The following is a 24,801-nucleotide window of genomic DNA, read 5'->3' on the forward strand; positions in this document are numbered from 1 at the left end:
AAGAGCTCTTTACATACCATACATTCATCATTCAAAGCAATCAGATGTGCGATGAATGTAGGAAGATGAACAAACTGACAAAAAATTGTAAATGAAAGTGACCCCTCAGTTTATATCTTTTAGTTTGCTTACATGGATGAATGTGGCCAGTAAAACATGACTCGCAAACAGCACTAAAAGTAGAAATATCTTAAAACCAAAGAAGTAAATGAAATGTCAGCGGCAGTTTGCTTTTACACTGTAAGTAATTTATAGCGCCTACTCGTCTTTCTTTCGGATGCTGCTCAAGCACCAAGCGGCCTGATTTACAAGTCAGCTGCTGACCACCTGGTTGACCCCCTCTGGCCACAGATGGTCAGTTGTCCACTGCATCGCCTGAGACCTTTTACCCCCCTCTCAAACAAGAAAAAAGCCTAAATGAATGTGTGTGACCTCAAGGGCCAGTGGAGCTGTGATATGCTCCCAACACCATCCAGCAGCTGCTGAAAAGACGCACACACACATGCACACACGCACAGCCCGGCACAGGGTTCATGGCAATGGGAAGTAGTGCTGTCCTGTCCCACGCCTAAAGAACTTCTGTTTGACACGTGACTTCTGCCAGTTAATCACTCATAAAACTGGCAGCCACTTCAAATCCAGCTAGGTGGGCATTCACTCTCTAGCCAATATATTAAGCACGTCATCATTTATTACTTATGACATTTTATGTAGCTCAAAAGGTGAACACATTTTCGAAAGACCTTTCCGTATAATGCAGTGTGGTTATACACCACTACAATATTGAACCTGTTGCTAATTTAACACCTCTCTGACAGTGTCAATTATCTTTGTAAAGAACACTTTTTAATTAGGATCGCATTAGATATAATGCAATATATATTGGATATACCTAATGTTGTGAGTAAAGACTATGCACTAAAGACAAAGGGGACAGTGCTCTCTGCCAGACGGCACTGCTCTTCCTTCCTAATATGCTATTCATATTTAATACAGACCGGTGATTCAACTGCAAAATGAATTTGTTGCAATAAGAACAGTGGCAGTGTCGTTTAATGGCCGATGGGCACAAATGTTGTTACACAGCAGATACAGTAGTATGCGAGTGTAGTGGAGACATTGTGGTATGTAGCCTGGTTAGTGCCCCAACAAACACCAGTGAGTCAGAGTATCATCCAATGTTCAGCGTTTTACAATGCAGGTTTAAGTGCCCATTACCGATACAGTAACTAAATATAAATACAGTACACACATACACCTCAAAATTACCGTACTCTGCCGGCCGCCATCTGCTATTATTTTCCTTGATAATAGTCGATATACATCTAGCGTAACAGAGTTAGCTCTTCTCTAAGCTCTTTTTGTAATGTGCATCTAAAGCAGGTGTCTTAATGTGTTTAATTGTGTTGTATGGGAAGACAAGAGGGCCATATTTTGCTCCAATTAGGCTTGCATCGACAGGATATATCCAATACAGTCGTCCCTCGCCACATTGCGGTTCAAATTTCGCGGCTTCACACTATCATGTTTTTTCAAAATATATTCATTTATAAATCATGGTGTTTCGTGGTTGCATATGCTGTAGTTTCAGTCAAAAATATGCATATTTCAGTAAATGTTACATATTTTTTGCCTAAATTAAGTATGTCAAGCTTATAAATGGCTCAATGAACTACAATACAAATATAAAGCACTAAGAACACACATTGTGTGGCTTTTATTGCAGGTTTAAATGATTTCACAAGAGGCACAATAATATTAATAACATTATCATAATCATCATAAAAATAACTCTGTCACCCATTTACTGCAAAACAGAGGAGCACGGGTTTTATTTATGTCTTAAATGGGTTATTTACTCTTATTTGGTCGACTATTCTGGGTAATACGAGTGATCTAAAGGTGATTATGGGGTGTTCCTTCATGTCTAGAGGGCTCTAATAATGTTAAAAATTTAGAGTATTTAGAAGGTTGTAAACAGGTTTTTTCTATGCTGTAACTACAAAAATATCCCATTTAGAAATGAGGAATCCTACTTCATAAAAATTAACTTAACTGCGATAAACAAGGGATTACTATTTATAATATCCAAGACCTGTCAGATTTGTATTCACATTTGGAAGAGGGCTGATTCTGATCTCAGCATATCCTATTTTATACATTTTTTAATTTTATACTGTCATAACATAACGCATATCTGAAACTGCGTCACTTCAACCATGTAGTGTAAATCCGGCCTAAGTAAATCAGCAGAACTGCAGCCCAACTCACCGAGGCCTCCAATGGTGTGTGAATGATCCGAGGTGCGCAGTTGAACCGGGGCGTTCTCAGACTGGGTCTCCTCATGGTAGAACAGTTTGTAGCCTTGCACACTGGCGGAATTCCTCTTTGCCAGTCGCCAGCGTACCAAAATAGTGGTGCAGTTCAAAGGCTCCAAATGCAGCTCAGGAGAAAGAGGAACTGTGTAGACAAAACCACCAGAGAAAGGATTGCAACTTAATTATTTCATCTCAGCATGGTAGCAAAAATATTGTTTTATGGGCACCATGCTAGAATTTTTTTTGAGGAACTTTTTCCCTGCAGAAAGCTGTAGTCCCTGCAGGAAACTCTTCCTCGCCAGAGTCTTTGAAAAGTGAAACTCTCATTTGATGTTTACCAGCTGTTTCACACTTAATACACAGCAGGCACGACCACACTGACGGCAGAGGGAGCAATTTCACACATCTCTATTTTAGGAATGAAGATTACTGCTAGAAGATACCTAAATTTAAATAAAAGACACACGGCAAAAGTGAGATGGGCAGGAAAAACAAATCATACACCCCCTCCACCTCAAAGCTTTAGCTCTACTCTGTTCCCACCCGGAGGCCTGAATGGCTCCCTTTATGACCCATGACTGAAACCCTTTCAGTGATGCTGACAGTGCCGGGCAAAGGTTACAGAGTAACAAATGCAATGCCTTAACAAGATTATTGGCAAACGGAGCTGTTGAACAGAAATGAGGAATTCAGCATTGTTTTAAATATTTAGGTACACGTCTACTCTATGTTGTACCTTGAGCACTGGATGCCTTTGGGGTGCGGTGGGAAGTCCAGGCCGACTGCTCACCCCATCCTATGCTAGTGGCGGCAGCGATTCGTAAGAGGTAGAGGGTGTCAGGCTGAAGGTTTTCTAGGAGATAATGTGTCTTCTCTCCAGGTAGCTCCATCTGAGAGACTGAGCTCTCAGCACTGGTGCGGTAGGACAAACGATAGGCAGAGACCCGGCCGCGACTCAGCTTGTCGGAAAGGGGCAGCCACGACACCTGGATGTCTGTGGGGCTTCGGCTGGTGAGGCTCAGCTCAGGGGCACGGAGGGGAACTGGGAAATGACAGACAGAAGAAATAATGAACACATCCCACACGTTTTTAAACAACTTGTAAAACAAATCCAACTAATATGGTGCGTTTTTGGCATTGATTTGGAATAGTTTTTAGCTCCACATGAAAATAGATTTGGAGGTTGAGCGTGCCAAAGCTAAAGGTGGCGATCAAAACACGAACACTGGCTTGTGTAAGGAATATCGGCACCCCGTGACAACATACAAAGGTGACTACCCTTCAAAAAGTCAACACAAAAGACTATGAATAGTTTTTGAAAAAAATTCAAACTGCTTTTGACCCATAAACCAGGACTGAGATCAGATGAGGTTCTCCAGGAAGGAGGCTTTAACACAAACACACCCGTAAACGAGATTCGGTCCACAATCTGAGAAACACAAGGGCACAAGGATATTTGACTCCCCCTTTACGTCAACAACATCCACACTCATTAACTACAGTAAAACATCTTGTAAACAAACAAGAGTGTCATCCACCATGTCAGTTCTTTTTTCATGGTCTCTGCATAAAACTTCACTAATGTTGAATGACGTCATTGTTACATTCCTCACCGTCCTCAAGAGTGTGCTGGAACATGTGGTCCGACATGCGACTGGCTCCCATGGGCATGTAGGCCACAACGTAGAAGGTGTAGTTTCGAGCTGGCTCCAGGTCATCAATAATATAGCGAGTGGTATCGTTTCCAATGACAACTTGGTATTCCTCGTTGTTTAATCCTGGACAAATTAAGGATTTCAGTTAATATGGCGTGTAAGTATCTCACTTTCACACCATGTTAATCAAATCAACAGCGCAGAAAAATGTGTCCACTCTCGTCTGTTAATCAAACACGTGTTGCAGTTTTGTCTGTATTTGTTAAGCTAATGCTTAATTTGTTAGTTCATTAATAGCCAATGAGCAAAGCCACAGAATGGATCTATTGGTCTTCTGAGGAAATTTTAATTTGATTTTAGATGTTGTGAACAAAGCACATAAAAAGTTTTGTCCCCCTAATGAATGCCTCTTTCAGGCCTCCCTGAAAAGAGTAACAAAGTCTGCTTTCCTTCCCAATTCACACCCTCTGACTGGCTTCCCAGGACATGCACTTTTGGACACTCCATCACGTAGACTAATTAGTTTATCCTTTCATTATGCAGCCTCTATTTAGTGCAAGGCTTTGCAGCCTCAGGTGCATGGCGAACTGTGTACTGTTCTCTGACAGTCATTTTCACATAAAGCCTGTGGAGATGCCACTGAATCTTAACCTGAAGTGGTAAAAACCTTAACAGATGCCAGTTATTTAACAATAAAACTACTTCTTTTTATTTGGACTTCCTCATCTACTACAAAAATGAGTAGGTGTTTCTTTTTCCTAGTTCACTTCACCAACTGAAGTCAGTCAAATTATAATTAAGTGCAGCTCTTGAATGACAAAGTTGATTTTTGTTCCCCGAGATGCGACATTGTTCCACTGCGACTCTTGCTGTTAATAGAAAAAGTTCCCAGGAAGGCTGAAAGTCCAAAAGGCTTTTTCTGCTGCCACACAACAAGTTTTTGAATAGTTTTCTCCGCCCTGATTCTTGAAACTCCACAGCTAAAGAGGACTAAACTGTGTTTGTCTCAATAAAAAGGTTTTTCCTCTTTATTTTTTCTTTCTCTGACCTCTGCCTAACGGCATAGCAAATGCTCAGCTGCCTCATTGTCATAGTGTAAATCAACGAGGCAAAATGTGAGATTGTAGAGTTCTATTCCCACAATGCAACACTGACTAACATAATAACACAACCAGACAACAATAATCATATATGCAATTTAAACAAAATAATTGAGACACACCTCTTAATAAATTGTTTAATCAATCAGGGATTACACTATGCAAGTCCTATTCAACTGGCAGCCAGCAAGCAAGTCTATGACGTTTATAAAATTTAAAAAGTCTTTTTTTCGGCAGCAGCGGCAATGATCTCTTTGCATAGACCATCTTTGGGGGCAGGACAATCACTCCTCTGCTTTTTTGTTGACAAAATGTGCCTTTGTGCACAGCTTGCTTCCTATTAAGCAACATTTACAAGCAGATGCCCCTTTTTCTGTTCAGTTCAGCCCCCGGTCCTTTGATTTCTGAAAAATCAATTCAGATGAATAGCCCTCGCCTATACAAACTTAATCTTAATTTTTCATTTTACCAACACATTTTGTATAATTTTGTGGGAACTGTCTAAGGAAGGCCCTTTTCTGTTCTTAGTGCACAAAGCAAGGTCCATATGCATGCTAGATGAAAAGAACTCAACCCTTTCCAACATCCATTGGGATGAGCTCCAAAAGAGATGGTAAGCAAGCGCACCCTCTCTCCTGTCCAACATAAGTGACCTCACAGAGGCTCTTCTTTACATATGACATTCAATTTTCACTTCATTTAGGTGTAAAGGACATTCGTCTCAATACAGTGTTCCCTCGCTCCATCGCGATTCACCGTTCGCGGACTTGCTGTTTCGCTGATTTTTTTTGGGTACAATTATAGTGTTTGTTTTTTGTTTTTTTTTACAGCGTATGAAGGCTGTTACAGGCGGAGCCTGGCCCTTTAAGAAGAATTGCACTGTGGGAAGCTGAGTGTTGTAGTTGCTTTTGCACAGGCGGCGTGTCTCTCTATTCTCTCTCTTCTGTCTACACCGCCCATTGTCTTCTGCATCCTGATTGGCCGTAGATCATTGTCAATCTCCTTTGCATCGTCTCCTGTAGTGGACATGGCTACCAAACTAGCTAACCACGTGAGCTGCTTGCAAACTGCCAATACTGTAAACAATAAAAGAAACAGAAGAAGCTAAAAGTGTGAGGAAAATGCAACGACAGGAGCAATATGTTCTAAGAAGGACACAAAAACGCTACAACGGCACCAGGACAACGAGGCATGGCCAGAGGACTGAAATAAGCGTGAGTCACTTAATAATTTCTTGTGTCCAACCTCATAGGTTGATCATTGAAATTAGAACTTTGAGAGAGTTTAAACAAGAGAAAAATGTGAGAAAATGTTATTGCCTGTCTGAGAAAAGTATATAAAGTATATGGTGAGGGATTTTACAGCCTTAAAACATGTAATAATTGTAAAAAAAATATAGTTGGGCTATTTTGGGAACCTATCCCCCGCAATAAATGAGGGAACACAGTACTTTTGTTGATATAGTAACAACAATGCAATGTTCTCATATGTTTGTTCACTCACCCTCAGCTTTCATGTAGTGCACCGAGTATGCAATAACTTTATCTGAGTTATAAAGCGGCCTGTCCCATGCCAGCAATATGGCGGAGCTCGACACAGTGTCCGCTCTGACGTTTCTTGGCGCGCTTGGGCGGTCCTCCGACATCACCACGATGAGCCTTGCCATGGAGAGGACAGAACCCTGCTCGTTCTCAGCCTGGCACTGATAAATGGCATCGTCCTCAGGAATGATCTGGTTGATGACCAGTTTGCTGTGGGACACACACACACACAACTTCATGACGTGGGTCCTTGCCCAAGGTGAAGTCATCTCATAATTACCTTTAAAAGGCATTGACTGCTAAATAGAGAGGAGAAAATTAGAGGGAAACCAATTAAATCCCCCATTTACACTGGTAAATTATTCAGTTTCCTTCCTGCTGTAGGGACATAAGTTCATTATTCATATGCATTGTTTTTATGTGGCCAAAAGAGGTAAAATAAACAGCAAACTTCTGTATTTGATCCTCTCCTTTGCATTTACATAAAAACCAACGTAAAGAAATATACCTGCTGTACATCTTGATGCGACCATTGGAGTGAATTCTCTCCCCGTTCTTGAGCCAAGTGATGTGAGGTGTTGGAAAGCCTTCAGCTTGGCACACAAACCGAGCAGTGCCGGCACGTGGACGAGTTAGGCTCTCTGGCCACTCCACCAAGGAAGGCGGCGCTGTGGAGGAACAACATCAATAGGAAATACATATTCAACACAACACATTTTTTGCGTACACTGAATAAATTACAACCTAATGAAATTTGACAAGGATAGTCTGATCATCCATTTTCAACCACTACCACTATTTTTCCTCATTCTAAAAGAATTTTATAATGAATTTTCAGAGTGTGTGTACTTCTGATGACATCAATGTGTGGATACAACAGCAGACAATTCTAACTGTTAGTGTAATAGTATATCTTTACCTAAAACAGTAACATTGGCTGCAGCAACAGTGAAGTTTCGCGTGCCAGGAGTGGTGGCCCTGCACACGTACACTCCTCCATGCTGGGGCTTGATGTCTGTAATGATGAGGTTGCCATTTCCCAACACTTTGGTGTGGTAAACATCAATAGACTTGCTGTCAGCCCGGCTCCAGGAGATGATGGGTCGGGGGTTGCCTGTGGCCATGCACTCTAAGGTGGCACTCTGATGCACGGACACAGAGATGTTTTGCGGTCCGGCTATGATGCGTGGTCTCTGGGGAAGCTGGGGGCTGGGAGCTGCAGGGAGAGGTAAAAGGGTGGGAGGAAGCATCAATATATGAGGTGCCATGTCACAAATGGTGTAATGTACATTCAAGTGAAAATTCAGCAATAAATGCAATAAATCCCCAGTTCCTTCAGGCATCTCATTGCAGTTTCTGGGTTTTTTTTGTCTAAACTACAGAGCTGCTAAGCTTAAGTACTATTCTTCTGTGATAAAACTACAAATGTGGAATGTGTACAATGCAGAGTACCGTGACACACCTGCGGTGATGCTAAGTGTGGCCTCTGTGCTGCGGCGCCGGCTAGCAATGTTGGTTGCGATGCAACGGTAACTGCCGGCATCTGTCCGCTGCACCCCGTAGATCTGAAGAAAACCACCGGGCAGGACTGTGATTCTGCAGGACAAAAATAAAAAATATATACGGTACACGAATATTACAACACTAGCCAGCACTCCATAACAACTCTGCTGTCCAACAAGCATGTATCACAAATGGTGGACTGAAAACATCAGAGTGCATACCTTTCAGTGGCGAGGGGTAACGTGACCCGATTGAACTCCCAAGTGATGATAGGAGGAGGGTGTGCAGTGATTTTGCAAGAAAATCTGGCGACTGAGCCTTCAGTTACCACGATGGACCTTGGCTGGATTGTAAACGAGGAAATACCTGCAGCATAAAAGAGCATAGCTTTACTTTGAGTGTTCTAAAGTGCCAACATTAAATGAGGTGTTTGAGTAGGATGGGTGATTAAAGTGTCAAATGACGATAATGCTTCATACCGGTCCTGTAGGTGGAGATAATACACATTCGAAATTGAGTGCCAACTGCCAAACACAGCATCTCTTTCTACTAGATAGGCCAATGCCCCACTTTTCCTCAGTGTAAACAGACTGTAACAGCAGGAAATTAAAATGAAATTTTCAGTCTGCACCAACAATTAATAGCTTCATCCTTAGCTCATGCACCACCCTTCTACAAAATGCAAATTAGACAAGTAGTGTATTCCTACTAACTAACAGAAAACTGTGCATCAACCTCACTTGATACATTTCGTAAAAGTCATCCATTTCTCCATCACAACCACCATTTTTTAAGCACCAAAAACATATTGAATCTTCTTCTAGGAAATTATAGTATTGTTTTTGCACATACGGTATTCACGTTAAATGTCAAGGCTGTCAAAAGCTACAAACAACTACATCCCGCTTGCATGGATAATGTTTCCTGAAACTGAGCTCTTGTCACCACCAGCTGAGCAACAAGCTCATGTGTGTGAATTATAACAACGTCAGAAGTGCACGAGTAAGGATTTAAGTTGTTTTATCCCTTCTTGTTGATATATGCTGTCTTTTGGTTTTTCCTGGGCTTTAAAGGCCCTAAAAGCCACTGACAAACACAAGCGCTACCATCCCCCCTCTTTGCTCAAAAAGTTGCAAAAGCCTGAGGTTAGGCATTTGGTAAAAAAAAACGGGTGAGATTGGTGACCAAAAAACCCCCCACCGTAAATCAAAACACCAACTTTCAGATAGAGGACTTGTTTCTTGTGCCATTTGCTCAAGGGGGATTGTTGTTGGTGGGACGACATTGTGCAAAACTGACTCCTGTTATAATTTGTGCTTTTTGTGCTATTTGTGCTATTCGCGCTATTTCAATATTCGGTGTGAAAATGACATTAAAATGAACAAGGAAGCAAAAGCGATGTCTGACAAAGCATTAAATGAAAGAATATTTGTTTTAGTTTAAGTGGAACTGGGCCAACAATGGGACAATACAACAAATACAGGTATTTTAGACTTAAAGAGAACATTTCACTTAGCAGTGTCTTCGATGTGTCACGAACATTGATATGAACAACAATTTTTTTTCAGGCCAACTACTGTAACTATGAATGTGTTTTTTTGCTAGTAGACTAAAAAAACTATAAATGTATTCCCAACATTTGCAATCAAAGACCTTCATTTTGAGATTGGATTTACCTACCAATTGACTTTACATAGAAACATCTTTATGATGTTTGACCAACTTGCTTCCTCTATGTCACAACTGAACTCTAACGAGTGTGCGGTACTTTAAAGATGCTGTTTACTACTGAGTTGTTGTTTTCCTGGCAAGATGTGAAAATCACAGCTTTGTGCTCAGTGGCGTTCTTGTTAGACAAGAGGCCAACTATTGTCAGCTTTTTTTTTTTCTTTAACCACGGTCATGTTTAATCAAATTAGTCCTGAGCTCTATCCCCTTTGTTGTTAGACCCACTGTGGCTGCTGGATGTCAAAACAGAATTGGGGCGAAAGGCATCCCAGTCCCCCTCCTGCCGCCCACCCCCACGTTACACAGGCGCTGACCAAAAAAATGCCATTAAGTGCTGGGGTGATATGGCTGTAGGGCATGAGAGATGAGCCGCACTGATCTTCTGTCTCTCTGCTCGGCCTTTCCATTCAGGCAAATGATGCAGGATTGACAAACAACGGGGTTATCATTGATTATTGATAAACTACTAAGTCAAGGTGGAAAATCCATAATTGCTGGGGTTTATAGGGCAGTAGTCACAGATGAGAATAGAACACTGACCTTCAGCTTTGGATGGTGATGTTTGCCAAAGGGCATCTAATGTGTGGTTTAATTTATGAAAGCAAACACCTCATCTTTATTATGCGCATTCCGTTATTGGTAACACATTGACATTATATCAGATTTGTCTTTTTTTTTTTCATTTGTATTTTTTTATTCTTTGTTTTTTTACAAATGGAATCATAATAAATACTTCAGCCCATTCCCCAAAAGCAAAAAGCAGCAGTGCTGACCATCTGCCCTACTCTGCAATCTCACCTCTAACCTCTGACCTCCACAAATCCTGCCTAGCACTCAGCTCAGGCACAGCTCTGCATGGCCACGCCACTGCTGTGCTCTGCAAACTGTGCAAACATATTTTGTAGCAAACATTGTATTGTTAGACCTCTTTCTTTAGTCTTTGGCTCTCTCAGTCTGTGTAACATAAATTCTCTAAACTGGCCATATTAAAGCAACACAATGTCAAATAATAACAACAAACGTCACTGTAACTCATCACAATGGCTAGGATTTCAGTGTCCTGCCTATACATTTTCATGCTCCATGCTAGTTGTTCCTTTTTTCGACTTGCTTTCCTTGCAACAGATGCCAGCAGCTCAGCAAGCGGAAGGTCAGTGAACAGGTCAAGCCCAAACAAAGGTTGCCTTACAAATACCAGGAATTAGTTCAGCCTCCTCTGCTCTGGTTACTGTGGTCAGTCTCTACACAGCAGGCTGCACCCAACATACATGTGAGCTACTAAAAGAACGTCACACTAAAGGCAATGCAGTGCAACTTAAAAGGTCACTTTCTGTTTTGGAGCCCATTTAAGTTATTGAAGGTGTGTTATTAAGTTAAGTTTTCCCTCTTTCGGTTACTAATATGCTGTCTTTACAAAGACAATAATGTTCAACTTTGAATTTTACATTTTATATAACTTAACTATCTTGGTTAAATGATTTCGATATATGAGAGAGGCAAAATATTAGAAACACCACTATCCCAGTATGATGCAATGCAGTTGTCCACCACTGCAAACTCCAACAACAAAAAAAAATATCCATCCATCCATCCATTTCCCTCTTGGGACTAATAAAGTATACCTAACTATAGTGTAAATAAATACCTCTTTGACAGTGTTAATCAAGACAAACAGTTATTGTTGTGATTACGCAGACATACCTAATGGAATGGCCAGTGAGTTTATATACATGTATATATACTAGGGCTGTCAAAGTTATTAACGCGTTAACGGAAGTTTCCTTTAACGGTACTATTTTTTTTGACACAGGATTAACATGCGCACGTCCTGTTTGAGGGCCGCACGGTGGCTGAGTGGTTAGCATGTTGGCCACACAGTCAGGAGATCAGGAAGACCGAGTGTCCCAGCTAATGAGTGTTTTTTTTAGAAGCCAGCCGTCTCTGGGCTGATTTTTTGCTTGGAACTGCGAGCTAAAATTTGGGTACAAGCTGCTAGTTAACAGCAGGCATAGCCGAGGACAGCTATGCAGTGGGTTTTGCCAATTCACCGCTAGCAGTGCTAGCATTAGCCAGAATTAGCAGTGCTAGTCATCAACACAGCGATCTAATTTATCTTATTTACTATGTACCGTGTAAAACTATGACAGGAATAACAAATTAAAAGCACAAAATTAATTCAGACCCACCATCCACCAATACGAGCCTGGACTTATTTTTCAGAGAGGTTGTGTACGAAAAATATGCACATTAGCACTCAATAAGGTCATCAAATCTTACCTTTGTGCATTCCCACATAGTATCAGCATTTGGGAGCAAATATGACGTGAGAGAAAAAGGGTAAAAATATAGTCAATAGTCGCTAGAAAACTCGCTAACTGTGTGAGCTGCTTGCTAACCGCCAATAAACAATACAAGAAGAAGAAGAAGCAGCTAACCGGCTAAGTGACTCATCGGTTCAAGGAGTAGGACAAGGAGGCGGACGACGGCAGGAGCAATATGTTTTAACAAGGATACAAAACCGCTACAGCCGAACGGCGCCAGGACGAGGCACGGTCAGAGGAGTGAATACGCGTAAGTCACCTAATAATTCCTTGTGTCCAACCTAGTGGATTGATCATTAAAATTCAAACAAAATTTAAACTTTGACAGTGTTTAAACAATTGAGAAAAGTGAGAAAATGTTAATGCCTGTCTGTATTGTGAGGGGTTTTACAGCCTTATAACATATACAATAATTGTAAACAAGTAAAGTTGGCTACTTAACCTTATGGATTTCACTTATTGTGGGCTATTTTGGGAACCTATCCCCCGTGGGATATACAGGGAACACTGTATATACTAGAAAGTGTTTGTTACAAAACTGCAATAATCTAAAACATTCAGTGACATAAGTGATTACAGTCATCCCTCACCACATTGCGCTTCTAATTTCGCGGCTTCAGTCTATCATGGTTTTTCATAATATATTAATTAATAAATCATCTGCATGTCGTGGTTGACCACGGCTTATTATTAGTCACAAAATATGTGTGCTTAAGCAAATGTGATGTATTTTAAAGCATTTTCAATCATAATAAATGAGTAAATGAACTAAAACACAAATTTCAGACATTCAGAAAATGCATTGAAAGACACGTTGATAAGTAGGATTCTACACTGGTCACTAGGTGTCAGTAAGGTTACATTAGCCACCACAAGAAGCCCTGAAAGTAAAAAAAGAAACAACAAGGCACTCTCCCAAAGTGTGAGTCTATATGACATCTTATTTACTCTTCTCATGTCTACTACATTGGGTAACACGAGTGTAAAGGTGACGTTCATGTCTAGAGCGCTCTAATAGTTTTTAAAACTTTATTTAGAAGGCTAACTATGAAAATATTCCATTTATAAATAAGGAATCCTACTTTACCAAAATGTACTTATCACAGTTGGGTCTGGAAACAATTAATGCGATAAACGAGGGACGACTGTATTTCTAAAAGTATTTTTTTTAATGTCATTTGCATTTACATCAGCTGGGCTGCTGTTTGCCCGAACAATCATTTCTGCAACTTAACTTGCAACTGTGTGGATGGACAAGAGAGCCCGCTCCTATCCCAACTCAACCCACCGCTTGGGTCCAATCTATTAAGGGAGACAATAAAAATCATCACTGCGTTCATTCATCAGGCTGCATGCAAAAAGGATGCCATCAGCATCGGCGGGAGAACGTTGAAAAACAAAACCACGCACACCCTCCCCGAAAAAAGTTTTAAAAGCACTCTTGTTGCAGGTAACATCAGTCATTGCAGCTCTATAGAGCCCAGCTACTAATTAATTGAAGAAAAGGCCTTAACAATATGCAGTGACCCCACTGAATGGTCAAGAGGGAAACAAAACTTGACTGATAAGCCAGAGCAGAAGAATGCAAAGCTGAAGAAAAAGCTAACAAATCAATCAGTGGCGGGCTGGCAGATGTGCTGCTGCTACACACGGCCCGCAGGACAGTCAAGTGACCACTGGCCTGGCTCCACAAAGAGCTATTCCCATGAGCGGCGTGACCCCTGAAAACACCATGCGGCGTGGGGGAAGCACTCACCCCCTTCTCCCACCTTAAACCCCTTCCTTATCTCCTCTCCTGAGTTTTCCAATCATTCAACACTAACCGTCTACTCACCGCACGCAGTGACTTCATTGTCTTTACTCTTGATGTCACAACATGGAGTTAATGAAGGTAAATGTGTAAATAGGTACAGCTTGTTCAACAACTCCTTTAGTTTGCTTCAAGATATGTTGGGAATATACATTAACCAGCCACAACATTAGGTACACCTGAACAATCTAACACAGGGGTGCCCATTACTTCAATCACGAGCTACCGGTAGATCGCCAAGGTAGTGTGGGTCGATCGCATAAACGTCACTTTGCAGAGCTCATACGACATCGGTCAGCTGACATTAACCTCCCCTACTGATTCGGTCTTGCCCCCCCACGGCGTTTCAAGCTACACACGGAGATGCAACTTTCATCTTTATTATTCTGATTACGGATAAACTAATTATAGCTTATATCTACTGTATAACAAAAGTTATCTGTTCATTGTAGCGGCTACTTATGTGGGAAAAAAAAGTGAATTGTTTGATGGCTTTGCTTCATGTCATGAACTCCACTACAGAAAGCAGTGTTTTCTACACGTCCGCTTCTTAAACTATTATTTCATGATGAAATGGAAAATGTGCCCATTGCTGAAACCTTTTGAATATGTTGCCTTGACTTCGGCTGTATTGTCTTTGGCATTATCATTTTTATTTCTTGTACATCTGTAATGTTTGTTAGTAAATGTTAACTGGATGTGATACATGAACTGTGTCTCCGAATGAACGCTACGTAGCTATTTTCACTGACATATTACCAGCACTCAGGTTACGTACGCAACTATTGAAGAATTATTTGTAATGATCTTTATTGACACATTGAATATAATGATGATATCAGCTACTTTGATTACCTGTAAACTTTGAAAGTGTGTGTACTAATCAGTAATATTTACAATACAATTTCAAACCGGTTAGATTTTATATATGTTATGTTTTATAAAAAGAGGTAGATCATTTTGACTTGTAACTTGCATGCTGAAAAAGTGCATGCATCCCTGACTTAAATATGTACTCCTTTTTTTTTCTAAATATAGCAAATATATATATTTTCTGTATTCAGATCTTTGGGACTTGGTCATTTAAAAGTAGCTCACAGGCTGAAAAAGTGTACAAGATACAAAAATAGAGAAAATAGTGTATAAGATACAAGACTTCAAAAATTCAGCCCAAATTTGTTTAACAGCGTCACAGGGCTAGTCATTATATCGTTAAAAGAATAGCTCTGTTTACCTATTGTCATAGCAGTTGGTCATATTGCTAAATGTGGAAAGCAATACATATAACAAACATATTAACATATCCTTGTCAAAATAACAAATAGGCCAACGAATGGCCATTAAAGCAACTGATATAATGGAGGAGCTTCAAGTATTATTGGAAGAAAGATTTAGGTTCTGGGCTCGTCAAGCTACCCTCCATCTATTGAACAATTTAAGGAGCCCTATGACCTCTGGGCCTGCCATTCAGGGAAACCATGGTAACCTTTGGTGTCCAGCAGAGTAGGAAAAACAAGATTCCACGCCTTCAGTTGTCTCACTCGTGGACATTTCATTCATCCCCACCACAGCTCGCACTGTGTGAAGTTTGCTCTTGTCTTATTAGAGTTCCTAATAGTGCCGCGCCAGTGCAAGTCCAGTGTATTCCTTAGCAACTAAAATAACAAAGTGATCGTGGCCTGTGAGATTTAATTCACTTTGTCAGCAGCTGCATACTCACTCACACACACACACACACACACACACGCAATAAAAATGACATTTATGTGATTTTTTTTTCACAAGAGACACAAGCTCAGCACACTGGTATTAGGGGATGCTACTACAGGGAGTATTACTACCTGCTTTAAAGCTCAGGTTTTTACAAGGTACAAGACCTTACATAATACCAGTGTCCACAGGGCTTAAAATATACATAGCATGTTTACAAGAACAAGCATGTAATTCAGGACAAAGTTATTTATCAGAAGCAAATTAGGGGTGTAGCATACCTCTGAGACCACTGGAAGCCCATTGGGATAGTATAAAATTGAGGGGGTAGTAGGTGGCAAGGCTGTACATGGCAGGTCACTAAAAACGTCCCACTTTCACCAAGCATCGAATGCTGGAGAAAAAGTACAATGTACGTATTGTCATAATGACTTTATCACAACATTTATTACAAAACTTCCTTAGCTTCTAACAAAGAAGCTATCTTGCTAAAAAAAAATGGCAACCTGAACCGGAAGTCTATGATGTCATCAGCGGTTGACTCTCAAAAATGTTATAAAACAATTCTAAATGCATAGAAATGACAAATGAAAGGGATAAATGAACATGTAAGGTTACTTTAACGTCATTGAAGGTGTGATTCTTCATGTTCCATCCATCCACCCATCCACTTTCCTCCGCTTATCCGGGTCCGGGTCGCAGGGGCAGCAGTCTCAGTAGGGAAGCCCAGACTTCCCTGTCCCCGCCCACCTCCTCCAGTTCCACCGGGAGGACACCAAGGCGTTCCCAGGCCAGCTGTGAGACATATTCCCTCCAGCATGTCCTAGGTCTGCCCAGGGCCTTCTCCCGGCTGGGCAACACCTCACCAGAGAGGTGTCCGAGAGGCATCCGAACTAGATGCCCGAGCCACCTCAACCTGTTCCCAAAGACACGATGAGGCAGCGAGGCACAACACAGACACCATCTTCCCGGGTTGTCATGAGTTATTTCTTGAATTCAATTCAATTCAATATTTTTTTCACTTCTTTTTGAAGGCACTTGAAACTTTCTGTGGCTGTTTTTTTGTTATTAAGGTGAGAAAGTCTATTGAATTCAAGAAATAACAAAACAGGCAAAACAGGAAGGTGGTGTCCATGTGGTGCCTCACTGCCACATCGTGTCTTTGGGAACACTCACGTCAAGAGTCGCGTCTTCAATGAAAGTAAAAGTCACCTTAAATGTTCATTTAACCCTTTCATTCAGCATTTGTATGCATTTGGAATTGTTTGTGTTGTGTTGTGAATTGTTTTGTGTTAACATTTTTGGCTTTCTGGAACAGATTCACTCGATTGACATTATTTCTTATGGGCAAAATTTATTCGGTTAGCATCTGTTTCAGACCAAAGTCAGCTGGGATAGCCAGCATACCCCCGCAACCCTAATGAGTCTAACCCCGCTAAGGATAAGTGACATAGAAAATGGATGGATATATTTAAACAATTTAATCATTGAAAAGCCAGGTTGCTCTTGTAATAGTAATGCAGCCTGCAAGCAGCAAGGCTCTAAACCCGCCAAGACTCAGCTCAGGGACAGCTCCCCTTGGCTGCACGTGTGTGATCTGGTTCTGTGTGGTAGAATGCAAGCATGCACATCATTTCCCTTCCCTATAACTAGGGATGTGAACGATAAACCCAGTTTGAGCAGGGACCGATTTCGATTCGCCGGAGGAAGCCTCCTATATCGATTAATTAATTGTGGAGACATGCACCCGGAATTGCGAGAGAAGCAATCGGTTGACAGTGGCTGGCAACAACCCCCCATCAGTACGGTAATTAGCAATAATAACACATCATCCGTAGGGTAAAACTAACCTGTCTCGTGACGGTCCCGCCGAAGTTTGGAACATCTCGATTCAAGAAGGGTGCAAGAAGGGTGCAAACTTGACCAGCCAGACCAACAGAGGAGAGTATGGTAACTTTTATGCTTCTTAACTTAATTACTTTGGAATGTTATGTTGCTGCTGGAGTGTTGACAGCACTATGCTCAGTCTGATTACCATTGTTATGACATTTAGAGTATGGGATTACATACTTTTCCAAGTTAAAACAGCATTTTCATTGCACTCATGTGACAAATACTTCTATTTACTTATCTGTGCTTGGAATAGGTGGAGACATGTTTTTTCATTGTTATATTTTACATAGATAGATTGATGTTGATTGTCATTGCACACAGTATACAACAAAACTTTGTTTAGTGCTCCACTTCCATTTGTAGCAACATGTTAAAACTTGAATGTTTCAAATCCAAATTTAACAGGTAGAAAAATGTACATATAAAATATAGAATATTGATTCCATCAAAGAAAAAGATGTTCATTCAGCAATTTTTTGGTCTGTGTCTAAACAATACAGTATATACATTTGACATGTTATTCTGTTAACTTTATTTTTGCCAGTGCTTTACAGCATGCTTGGGGATCTGATGTGCTCTTTTACACATTAGAAAATACTATATGAATGCCACTTTCATATAATTGGCATCTTTATTTTATAATGTAAGATTAATATCTACATCAACAAACAGGAACCGAATTGAATCCAATCCAACCCTATCGTTTCCACACAGCATCGAATTGTATCAAATCACTGTTTTTCCAAAAATTCGGTTTTGAATCGTATCGTTACCTATGCATCTAGAGTCGAATCTAATCGTCTATCACAGAGAGATTTACATCCCTACCTATAACAGAACATTACAAAGCTTAGGATTGTGCATCCTTGCTACTGCATCGAAATGTTGAAACACTTACAGTATCATATATTACTGTCACTGTGAAAACACTGTTGTACACGTGGTCTTAGAGGTGTTTATTGTAAGAGCAAGTATACCTGAACAGACAAGCTGCAATAGGCCAAAAGAGAGACCCAAGCTTTTGGCCCAAATCCCCCATTAACCTGAAGCCTATTGACAAAAGTCACATGACGTGGCTCATGTGTCACATTCCACTTCATCAGGGCCAAAGCCCGTCTCACCTTTGTGCTCTCGTGACCGTCACATTGTTAAATTTTGTAGCCCAAAAGCGCATAAAGCATAAAGCTGCTATAAGCGGTGTCACATTTGTTGTATAAACAACAAGAATCAATCTCTAATGCTTAACTTTTTAAATGATGTAATTAGCCTTGCTGTAATGAACAGCTTCTGTGGTTCTGCCCGCTGATATCAAGACAAATAGAGACCTTTTCTTTAGGGAGCACAGTGGTGGGGGGATAATGGAAGAAAACAGTGAGGTTGAACAGGCTTTTCACTCTTTGGCCAGAGGAGCAGGGAGAACAATTGTGCAAACCCTGCAGCCGAAACTGACCGGCAATAAAGTTTGGTCATTTAGGGCTGTAGTACTGGGAAACAGCAATTCACATTTGTGTGTGTGTGTGTGTGTGTGTGTGTGTGTGTGTGTGTGTGTGGCACTTGCAACAACCCCCACTGTGACCACTGTGTCCTTCAACTGAGCATTTCTCAGGTATGTGCAAATTTTATGAGCTTCCAGATAGACCCTCAAGCGGGCCTAACTGCCATTTTAAAACAAACTAGTAAAGCTTACAGGCCGCCTTTCTCTCCTCTTACATTTATTATAAAGCATGTAAACTGCTCATTTAATTCATAAAGCTTTTCCAAATGGGGATCACAGCCACAATGCCACCAAGGAACGAAAGTATGTAGTTCTTAGGTGATATTACACACAACAGGTGAACTAAGATTCAACAACAAGGTAATGTCAACATCGTTAAAGTGTTACAGAGGGCGCCTAAAATAAAGTACAGTTTGAACCTCCATATTTTAGCTCTCTTGGGCTACGTTCACACTACAGGTTATGATGCCCAGTTCGGATTTTTTGTTCAAATCCAATTTTTTATGTGGTCGTTCATATTACCAAAAAATGCGACTTGTCAATGTGAACGCAAAGCGGCTGGGAAGTGACATGCATGCACAAAAGCACGACACCGCACCAATTTCCGTGTGTTTACGGAGGTAAAGATTGCTGCAGTGTGTGTGCGCTCCTCTGCGCACTTTGTGGCAATTTTTTAACTATGATCCAGCGTAGCAGATTAATAAGAAAGAGGGAAAAAATTTTAGCTATGGAAGTTTGTGGAGAACTTGCTGTGACGTCTGTTCTGAGTAGAGTGTGTGTGGCAGGAACTTTAATTAATAATTTTCGGATGACAAGAAGAGTTTTTCACTACATCGGTGAGTACCTTTAAAGTCTCGGTAAGCACAGCAATACATGCCTTTGATGACGTATAGGTCGGATATACTGTATGCGACCTGACCGTTCATTCTGCAGTCGCATGGCATACATAGCGGACTTATATCCATATACGAATAAGGCCTGAGTCACCTTTGAAAAAAACGGAATTGTGCTGTTCATGCTGACATGAAAAAATCTGATACAGGTCACATATGTGCAAAAAAATCAGAATTGACCTGCTGTGTGAACATAGTCTAAAGGTCATACAATCTGGAAAAAAAATTTACATTTTAGAATTTGAGCACTTCAGCTCAAGTAAGAATTGGAAGTGTGTTTTGTTTTTTCTTTGGTCATTTTGCGCTTTTTGTGATTGCAAAACTAAAAAAGTGTGATGATAACCATATAACCAGATATGGAACTTATTGCGATGATGATCACAATCCGAACAGTATGTACACTGCAAAATAACATGAATGTTTACTAGGGGTATTACGATGCACTCAGCTCACGAGACGAGACGATAGACGATATTGGGTTCACGAGAACGAGAAAAGATGATATTTTAACATTTAATAAAACTACAATGACAAAATATACGACTGGACAAACAGACTTTTTAATTTAACACAAACTTTACGTGCAAAAATGACCGAAGATGACCTGAGCATGATGCTTTTAAATGTTGAACTTCTTTCCACAAATTGAAACAAAAACTAAAAATGATAAAAGTTAAAATAATGACGGCAGTTGTAGCTGCTACCACTAATCATTTATGTTGATGTGTAGTTATGTATAGACACATTTAAAAGAGATGGCAGATTGCAGTAGATTAGTTTTATGTTTACTCTAGAACTACACTTCCCATGATTCTTAGCTTGCCGAACTAAGAAGTAGTGGATTTTCAAAATAGTACCACATGTTTTGATAGAAGTCATATGCAGCAATTGTGTTTTGATCTGACAAATCTTAAGTAAGTTTGATCAAATGTAGAATTACATTACAGCTTCTGCTTGAACGTTAACACCGCTGCAGCTGGTGAAGTCCAATGAAAAAAACAGCTGCATGTTTTGAGTGAGTGACAGTGGGAATACCAAGTGCAGGTAGGATTGCAAGGTTTGTAGCGTGGGTAAAGAACTTAATGTGCAGTTCCAATCCTTTACAATGACCCGGATGAATGAGAATATTCACAGGCAACAAATCTAAGGACAACCAACATACTGAAACAGACTGCATTCGACCTTTAAGGTTCGGCTGTAAATATTGTGTACCATTTCTGGACAAGCTCAAACTTCTATGAAAACATTTTCAGGAATAGACAGAAAAGACCTTAACACAAGTCACATGACACGCCGTGCAATCACAACTAGATGTGTCTCTTCTGCCTCGTTTCATTGAACGGGGACTTTAAGATGACTATCAAGGTTACAACTGGCTGAGCTGTATCAAAAAAGATGGAAATGCATTCCAGGTTGGGAAAATAAATTAACATAAAACTTTTAAAGTTGGCCACAAGAGTTCTGGCCTATTGGGGAGAGGAGGAGGAGGTGGAGGAGAGACCATCCCACAACTCTGCCTGAAGCTTCTCTCTCCTCCCCCCTTAAAATAGGAGAGCAGCATTGAGGGAGAGCGCATTCCAAAAGAACAATTCTACCAGCGATCAGGGTGCAATAACATGAAAGCCCAGCCCGGTGAATAGGGGTCATCTGCTCTTTAGCTTTGGGGAGGTGGTCTCCTGGACAGCGCCTGACCTTTCAAATCTGTTGCTCCTTCATTACCACACCAATGGGCATGTGCCTCTTCTACACAGTATCTTTTTTCCCTCCACCATAGCTGTCCTGAATGCAAGACTGTGCAGCAAATACAGTGGTGTGAAAAAGTGTTTTCCCCCTTCTCGATTTCTTTTGTTTTTTGCACGTTTGTCACACTTAAATGTTTCAGATCATCAAACAAATGTAAATATTAGTCAATGACAACACAACTGAACACAAAATGCAGTTTTTAAATGAAAATGTTTACTATTAAGGGAGAAAAACAATCCAACCCTACATCGCTCTGTTTTAAAACGTGATCCGCCCCCCGTTAAAACATAACTTAACTGGGATTAATTGAGATCTATCACTCTGGAAAAGGTTATAAAGCCGTTTCTAAAGCTTTGGGACTCCAGCAAACCATATTGAGAGCCATTATCCACAAACGGTGAAAACATGGAACAGTGGTGAACCTTCCCAGGAGTGGCTGGTCAACCAAAATTACCCCAAGAGTGCAGCAGCGACTCATCCAAGAGGTCACAAAAGACCCCACAACAACATCCAAAGAACTGCAGGCCTCACTTGCCTCAGTTAAGGCCAGTGTTCATGACTTCAACAAAGAAAGACACTGGGCAAAAATGGCGTACATGGCAGAGTTCCAAGACCAAAACCACTGCTGAACAAAAAGAACATTAAGGCTCGTCTCAATTTTGTCAGAAAACATCTTGATAAAGTTGAACTTTTTGAAAGGTGTGTGTCCCATTACATCGGTTGTAAAAGTAAATGCCACATTTCAGAAAAAGAACATCATACCAACAGTAAAATCTGGTAGTGATAGTGTGATGGTCTGGGGCTGTGATAAATGGAACCGCTGTCTACCAAAAAATCCTGAAAGAGAATGTCCGGCCATCTGTTCGTGACCTCAAGCTGAAACAAACTTGGGTTCTGCAGCAAAACAATGATCCAAAACACACCGGCAAGTCCACCTCTGAATGGCTGAAGAAAAACAAAATGAAGACTTTGGAGTGGCCTAGTCAAAGTTCTGGCCTTCTATTGAGATGCTGTGGCCTTCAAAAGACAGGTCATGCTGGAAAACCCTCCAGTGTGGCTGAATTACAACAATTCTGCAAAGATGAGTGGGTCAAAATTCCTCCACAGTGCTGTAAGAGACTCATTACAAGTTATTGCAAACGCTTAATTGCAGTTGTTGCTGCTCAGGGTGGCCCAACCAGTTATTAGGTTTAGGGGGCAACCACTTTTTCACACAGGGCCATGTAGGTTTGGATTTTTTTTTCTTACTTAATATAAAAGGTTTCATTTAAAAACAGCATTTTGTGTACATTTGTGTTGTCATTGACTAATATTTAAATTTGTTTGATGATCTAAAACATTTCCATATGACAAACATGCCAAAAAACAAGAAATCAGGAAGGGGGCAAAAACTTTTTGACACCACTGTACATATTTTGCAAATAAAATCCTAATCTTCTAATTTTTTCAGGGTTATAAAAGCAAATTGCATGGCAAACAGTCAAAACGTGAACCCAGATGCCAGATCACAGCTATGAAGCACTTTCACATGTCATACTCACTAGCGATTGTAAGACGGGCCCTCTGGCTCAGGATTGCTCCATACTTGTTTTGTGCAAGGCACTGATAGAAGCCTTCATCTGATTTGTCTCCTCTTCTGCTCTCCACCTCCGAAATATAAAGGGAGCTGTTGGACAGCAGGTACACACGGTCATTCTCCACTACTTTCACTCCATTTTTGAGCCACCGGACATCGATAGGAGTCTCTCCATGGGCCTGACAGTCCAAAATGACGGCTTCTTTGCGCATCACTGTGACATCATGTGGCTCCTTGATGAAAAACAACTCACTGAAGCCGAAAACACCTTGAAAAAGAGAGAAGAGTAAGAAACAGCATCAAATAAAAGTGATGATGATGTTGACTTTATTAAAAGAAAAAATACCTCTCATTGAAAGTTCTAGCCAAGTGTCCAGCTGCAATTATTTGTATATATTTATCATATTATTTCTGCCACTCTACATAAAAACATAAACTGAGGTTAATGTGAACATGTATAACCTACTGTCTGTTTACATACTGTTGTTTAACTTGCATTGTGTGTTGTGAAATACTTTCTAAATGGTTTGTAATGATTTAAAGTTTATTTTGAATTGACAGAAAAGTAATATATAATAAAGGGATAACATATTATTACTAAATTACGCAATTAAGCAATATTATATGAGTGTTCTAACTCTGGTCTACATTTGTTTTAAAGCCAACACTCACGTTATATTATGAGACTGTCAAATTCAAACAGATTTTATATCAAAGTTTCAAAAGGTTTTTAGACTGTTAACATTGAATACTAAGATAAAAAATATTATCCAGTTATATCATTAATTATACGACTCATCTTTAAAATGTCCCCAATTTGTAGTTAAAACCGATGCCAAAGTGGCCAGCCATCCCTTGAACTAACCCTCCTATGTTGTCGCCTCAACTTTGTTCATGTGGTGACTACAATACCTTCAAAAGTCCCCAAACAAAAGAAAAAAAAGACCATCGACTCACCTGACAATGAGAGAAAAACGACAAAGAACAGCAAACGCTGATATAATTCCCTTTTGACAAGCGCCATTTACATATATTTTCGGTGCATGCTCGCTAGTGTGTCATAGGAGCTTCCTCCACAAGAACTGCGTTACTACTGAGGTGCCGGGCTGGTGTGGAGAGCTACGGGAGATAGTGGCCCTCCTCTGGGCTGATCACACTCATTAATCACCGCCTAGCGATTGGATTTGGACATTCCCGGAGTACAGTGCCATCTAGTGGTAAACTGGGGGAAAAGCACGGCCTCGTTACTTGACTGTGAGTGTGACCATTGTATTGTACTTCATATACACACTGGATTTTAAACAACTTTACACTAATACTTTATGGACATAGTGGAGGGAATATAAGTTTATTTTGAACATGCTTACTAAAACTAACAATGAGCCACCTAATTTTGTTCCACTTCTACACTTCATTATGTTCGATAAGGAAGCAGAGTTTATTTAATCCCACCCTTTCTCCATGTCTCTAAATTACTGATCAGTTCACTTCCTGTGTTTAACATGTTTACATGTA

The 24,801-nt window shown here is 40.5% G+C and overlaps 1 protein-coding gene across 2 annotated transcripts in view; it reads right to left on the reverse strand.

The window, feature by feature from the left end:
- prtga (protogenin homolog a (Gallus gallus)) overlaps positions 1 to 24,385 on the reverse strand; it is a 37,888-nt gene extending 13,503 nt beyond the window's left edge. Inside the window, exons 1-10 of one of the 2 annotated variants that reach the window (XM_054770461.1) lie at positions 24,244 to 24,385; positions 23,252 to 23,554; positions 8,339 to 8,483; positions 8,077 to 8,210; positions 7,534 to 7,830; positions 7,123 to 7,282; positions 6,577 to 6,824; positions 3,932 to 4,096; positions 3,055 to 3,360; positions 2,272 to 2,460 (exon numbers count right to left, since the gene is read on the reverse strand). In XM_054770461.1, the coding sequence (XP_054626436.1) occupies positions 2,272 to 2,460; positions 3,055 to 3,360; positions 3,932 to 4,096; positions 6,577 to 6,824; positions 7,123 to 7,282; positions 7,534 to 7,830; positions 8,077 to 8,210; positions 8,339 to 8,483; positions 23,252 to 23,554; positions 24,244 to 24,310 (2,014 nt within the window). In that variant the 5' untranslated portion in view covers positions 24,311 to 24,385. Of the gene's footprint in view, positions 1 to 2,271; positions 2,461 to 3,054; positions 3,361 to 3,931; positions 4,097 to 6,576; positions 6,825 to 7,122; positions 7,283 to 7,533; positions 7,831 to 8,076; positions 8,211 to 8,338; positions 8,484 to 12,122; positions 12,217 to 23,251; positions 23,555 to 24,243 lie in introns of those variants that run through there. The other variant, XM_054770462.1, reaches the window with a different exon arrangement.
- Between the last annotated feature and the right edge of the window lie 416 nt (positions 24,386 to 24,801).

This window comes from Dunckerocampus dactyliophorus, chromosome 3 (assembly GCF_027744805.1).
Source record: "Dunckerocampus dactyliophorus isolate RoL2022-P2 chromosome 3, RoL_Ddac_1.1, whole genome shotgun sequence".
Taxonomy (NCBI): domain Eukaryota; kingdom Metazoa; phylum Chordata; class Actinopteri; order Syngnathiformes; family Syngnathidae; genus Dunckerocampus; species Dunckerocampus dactyliophorus.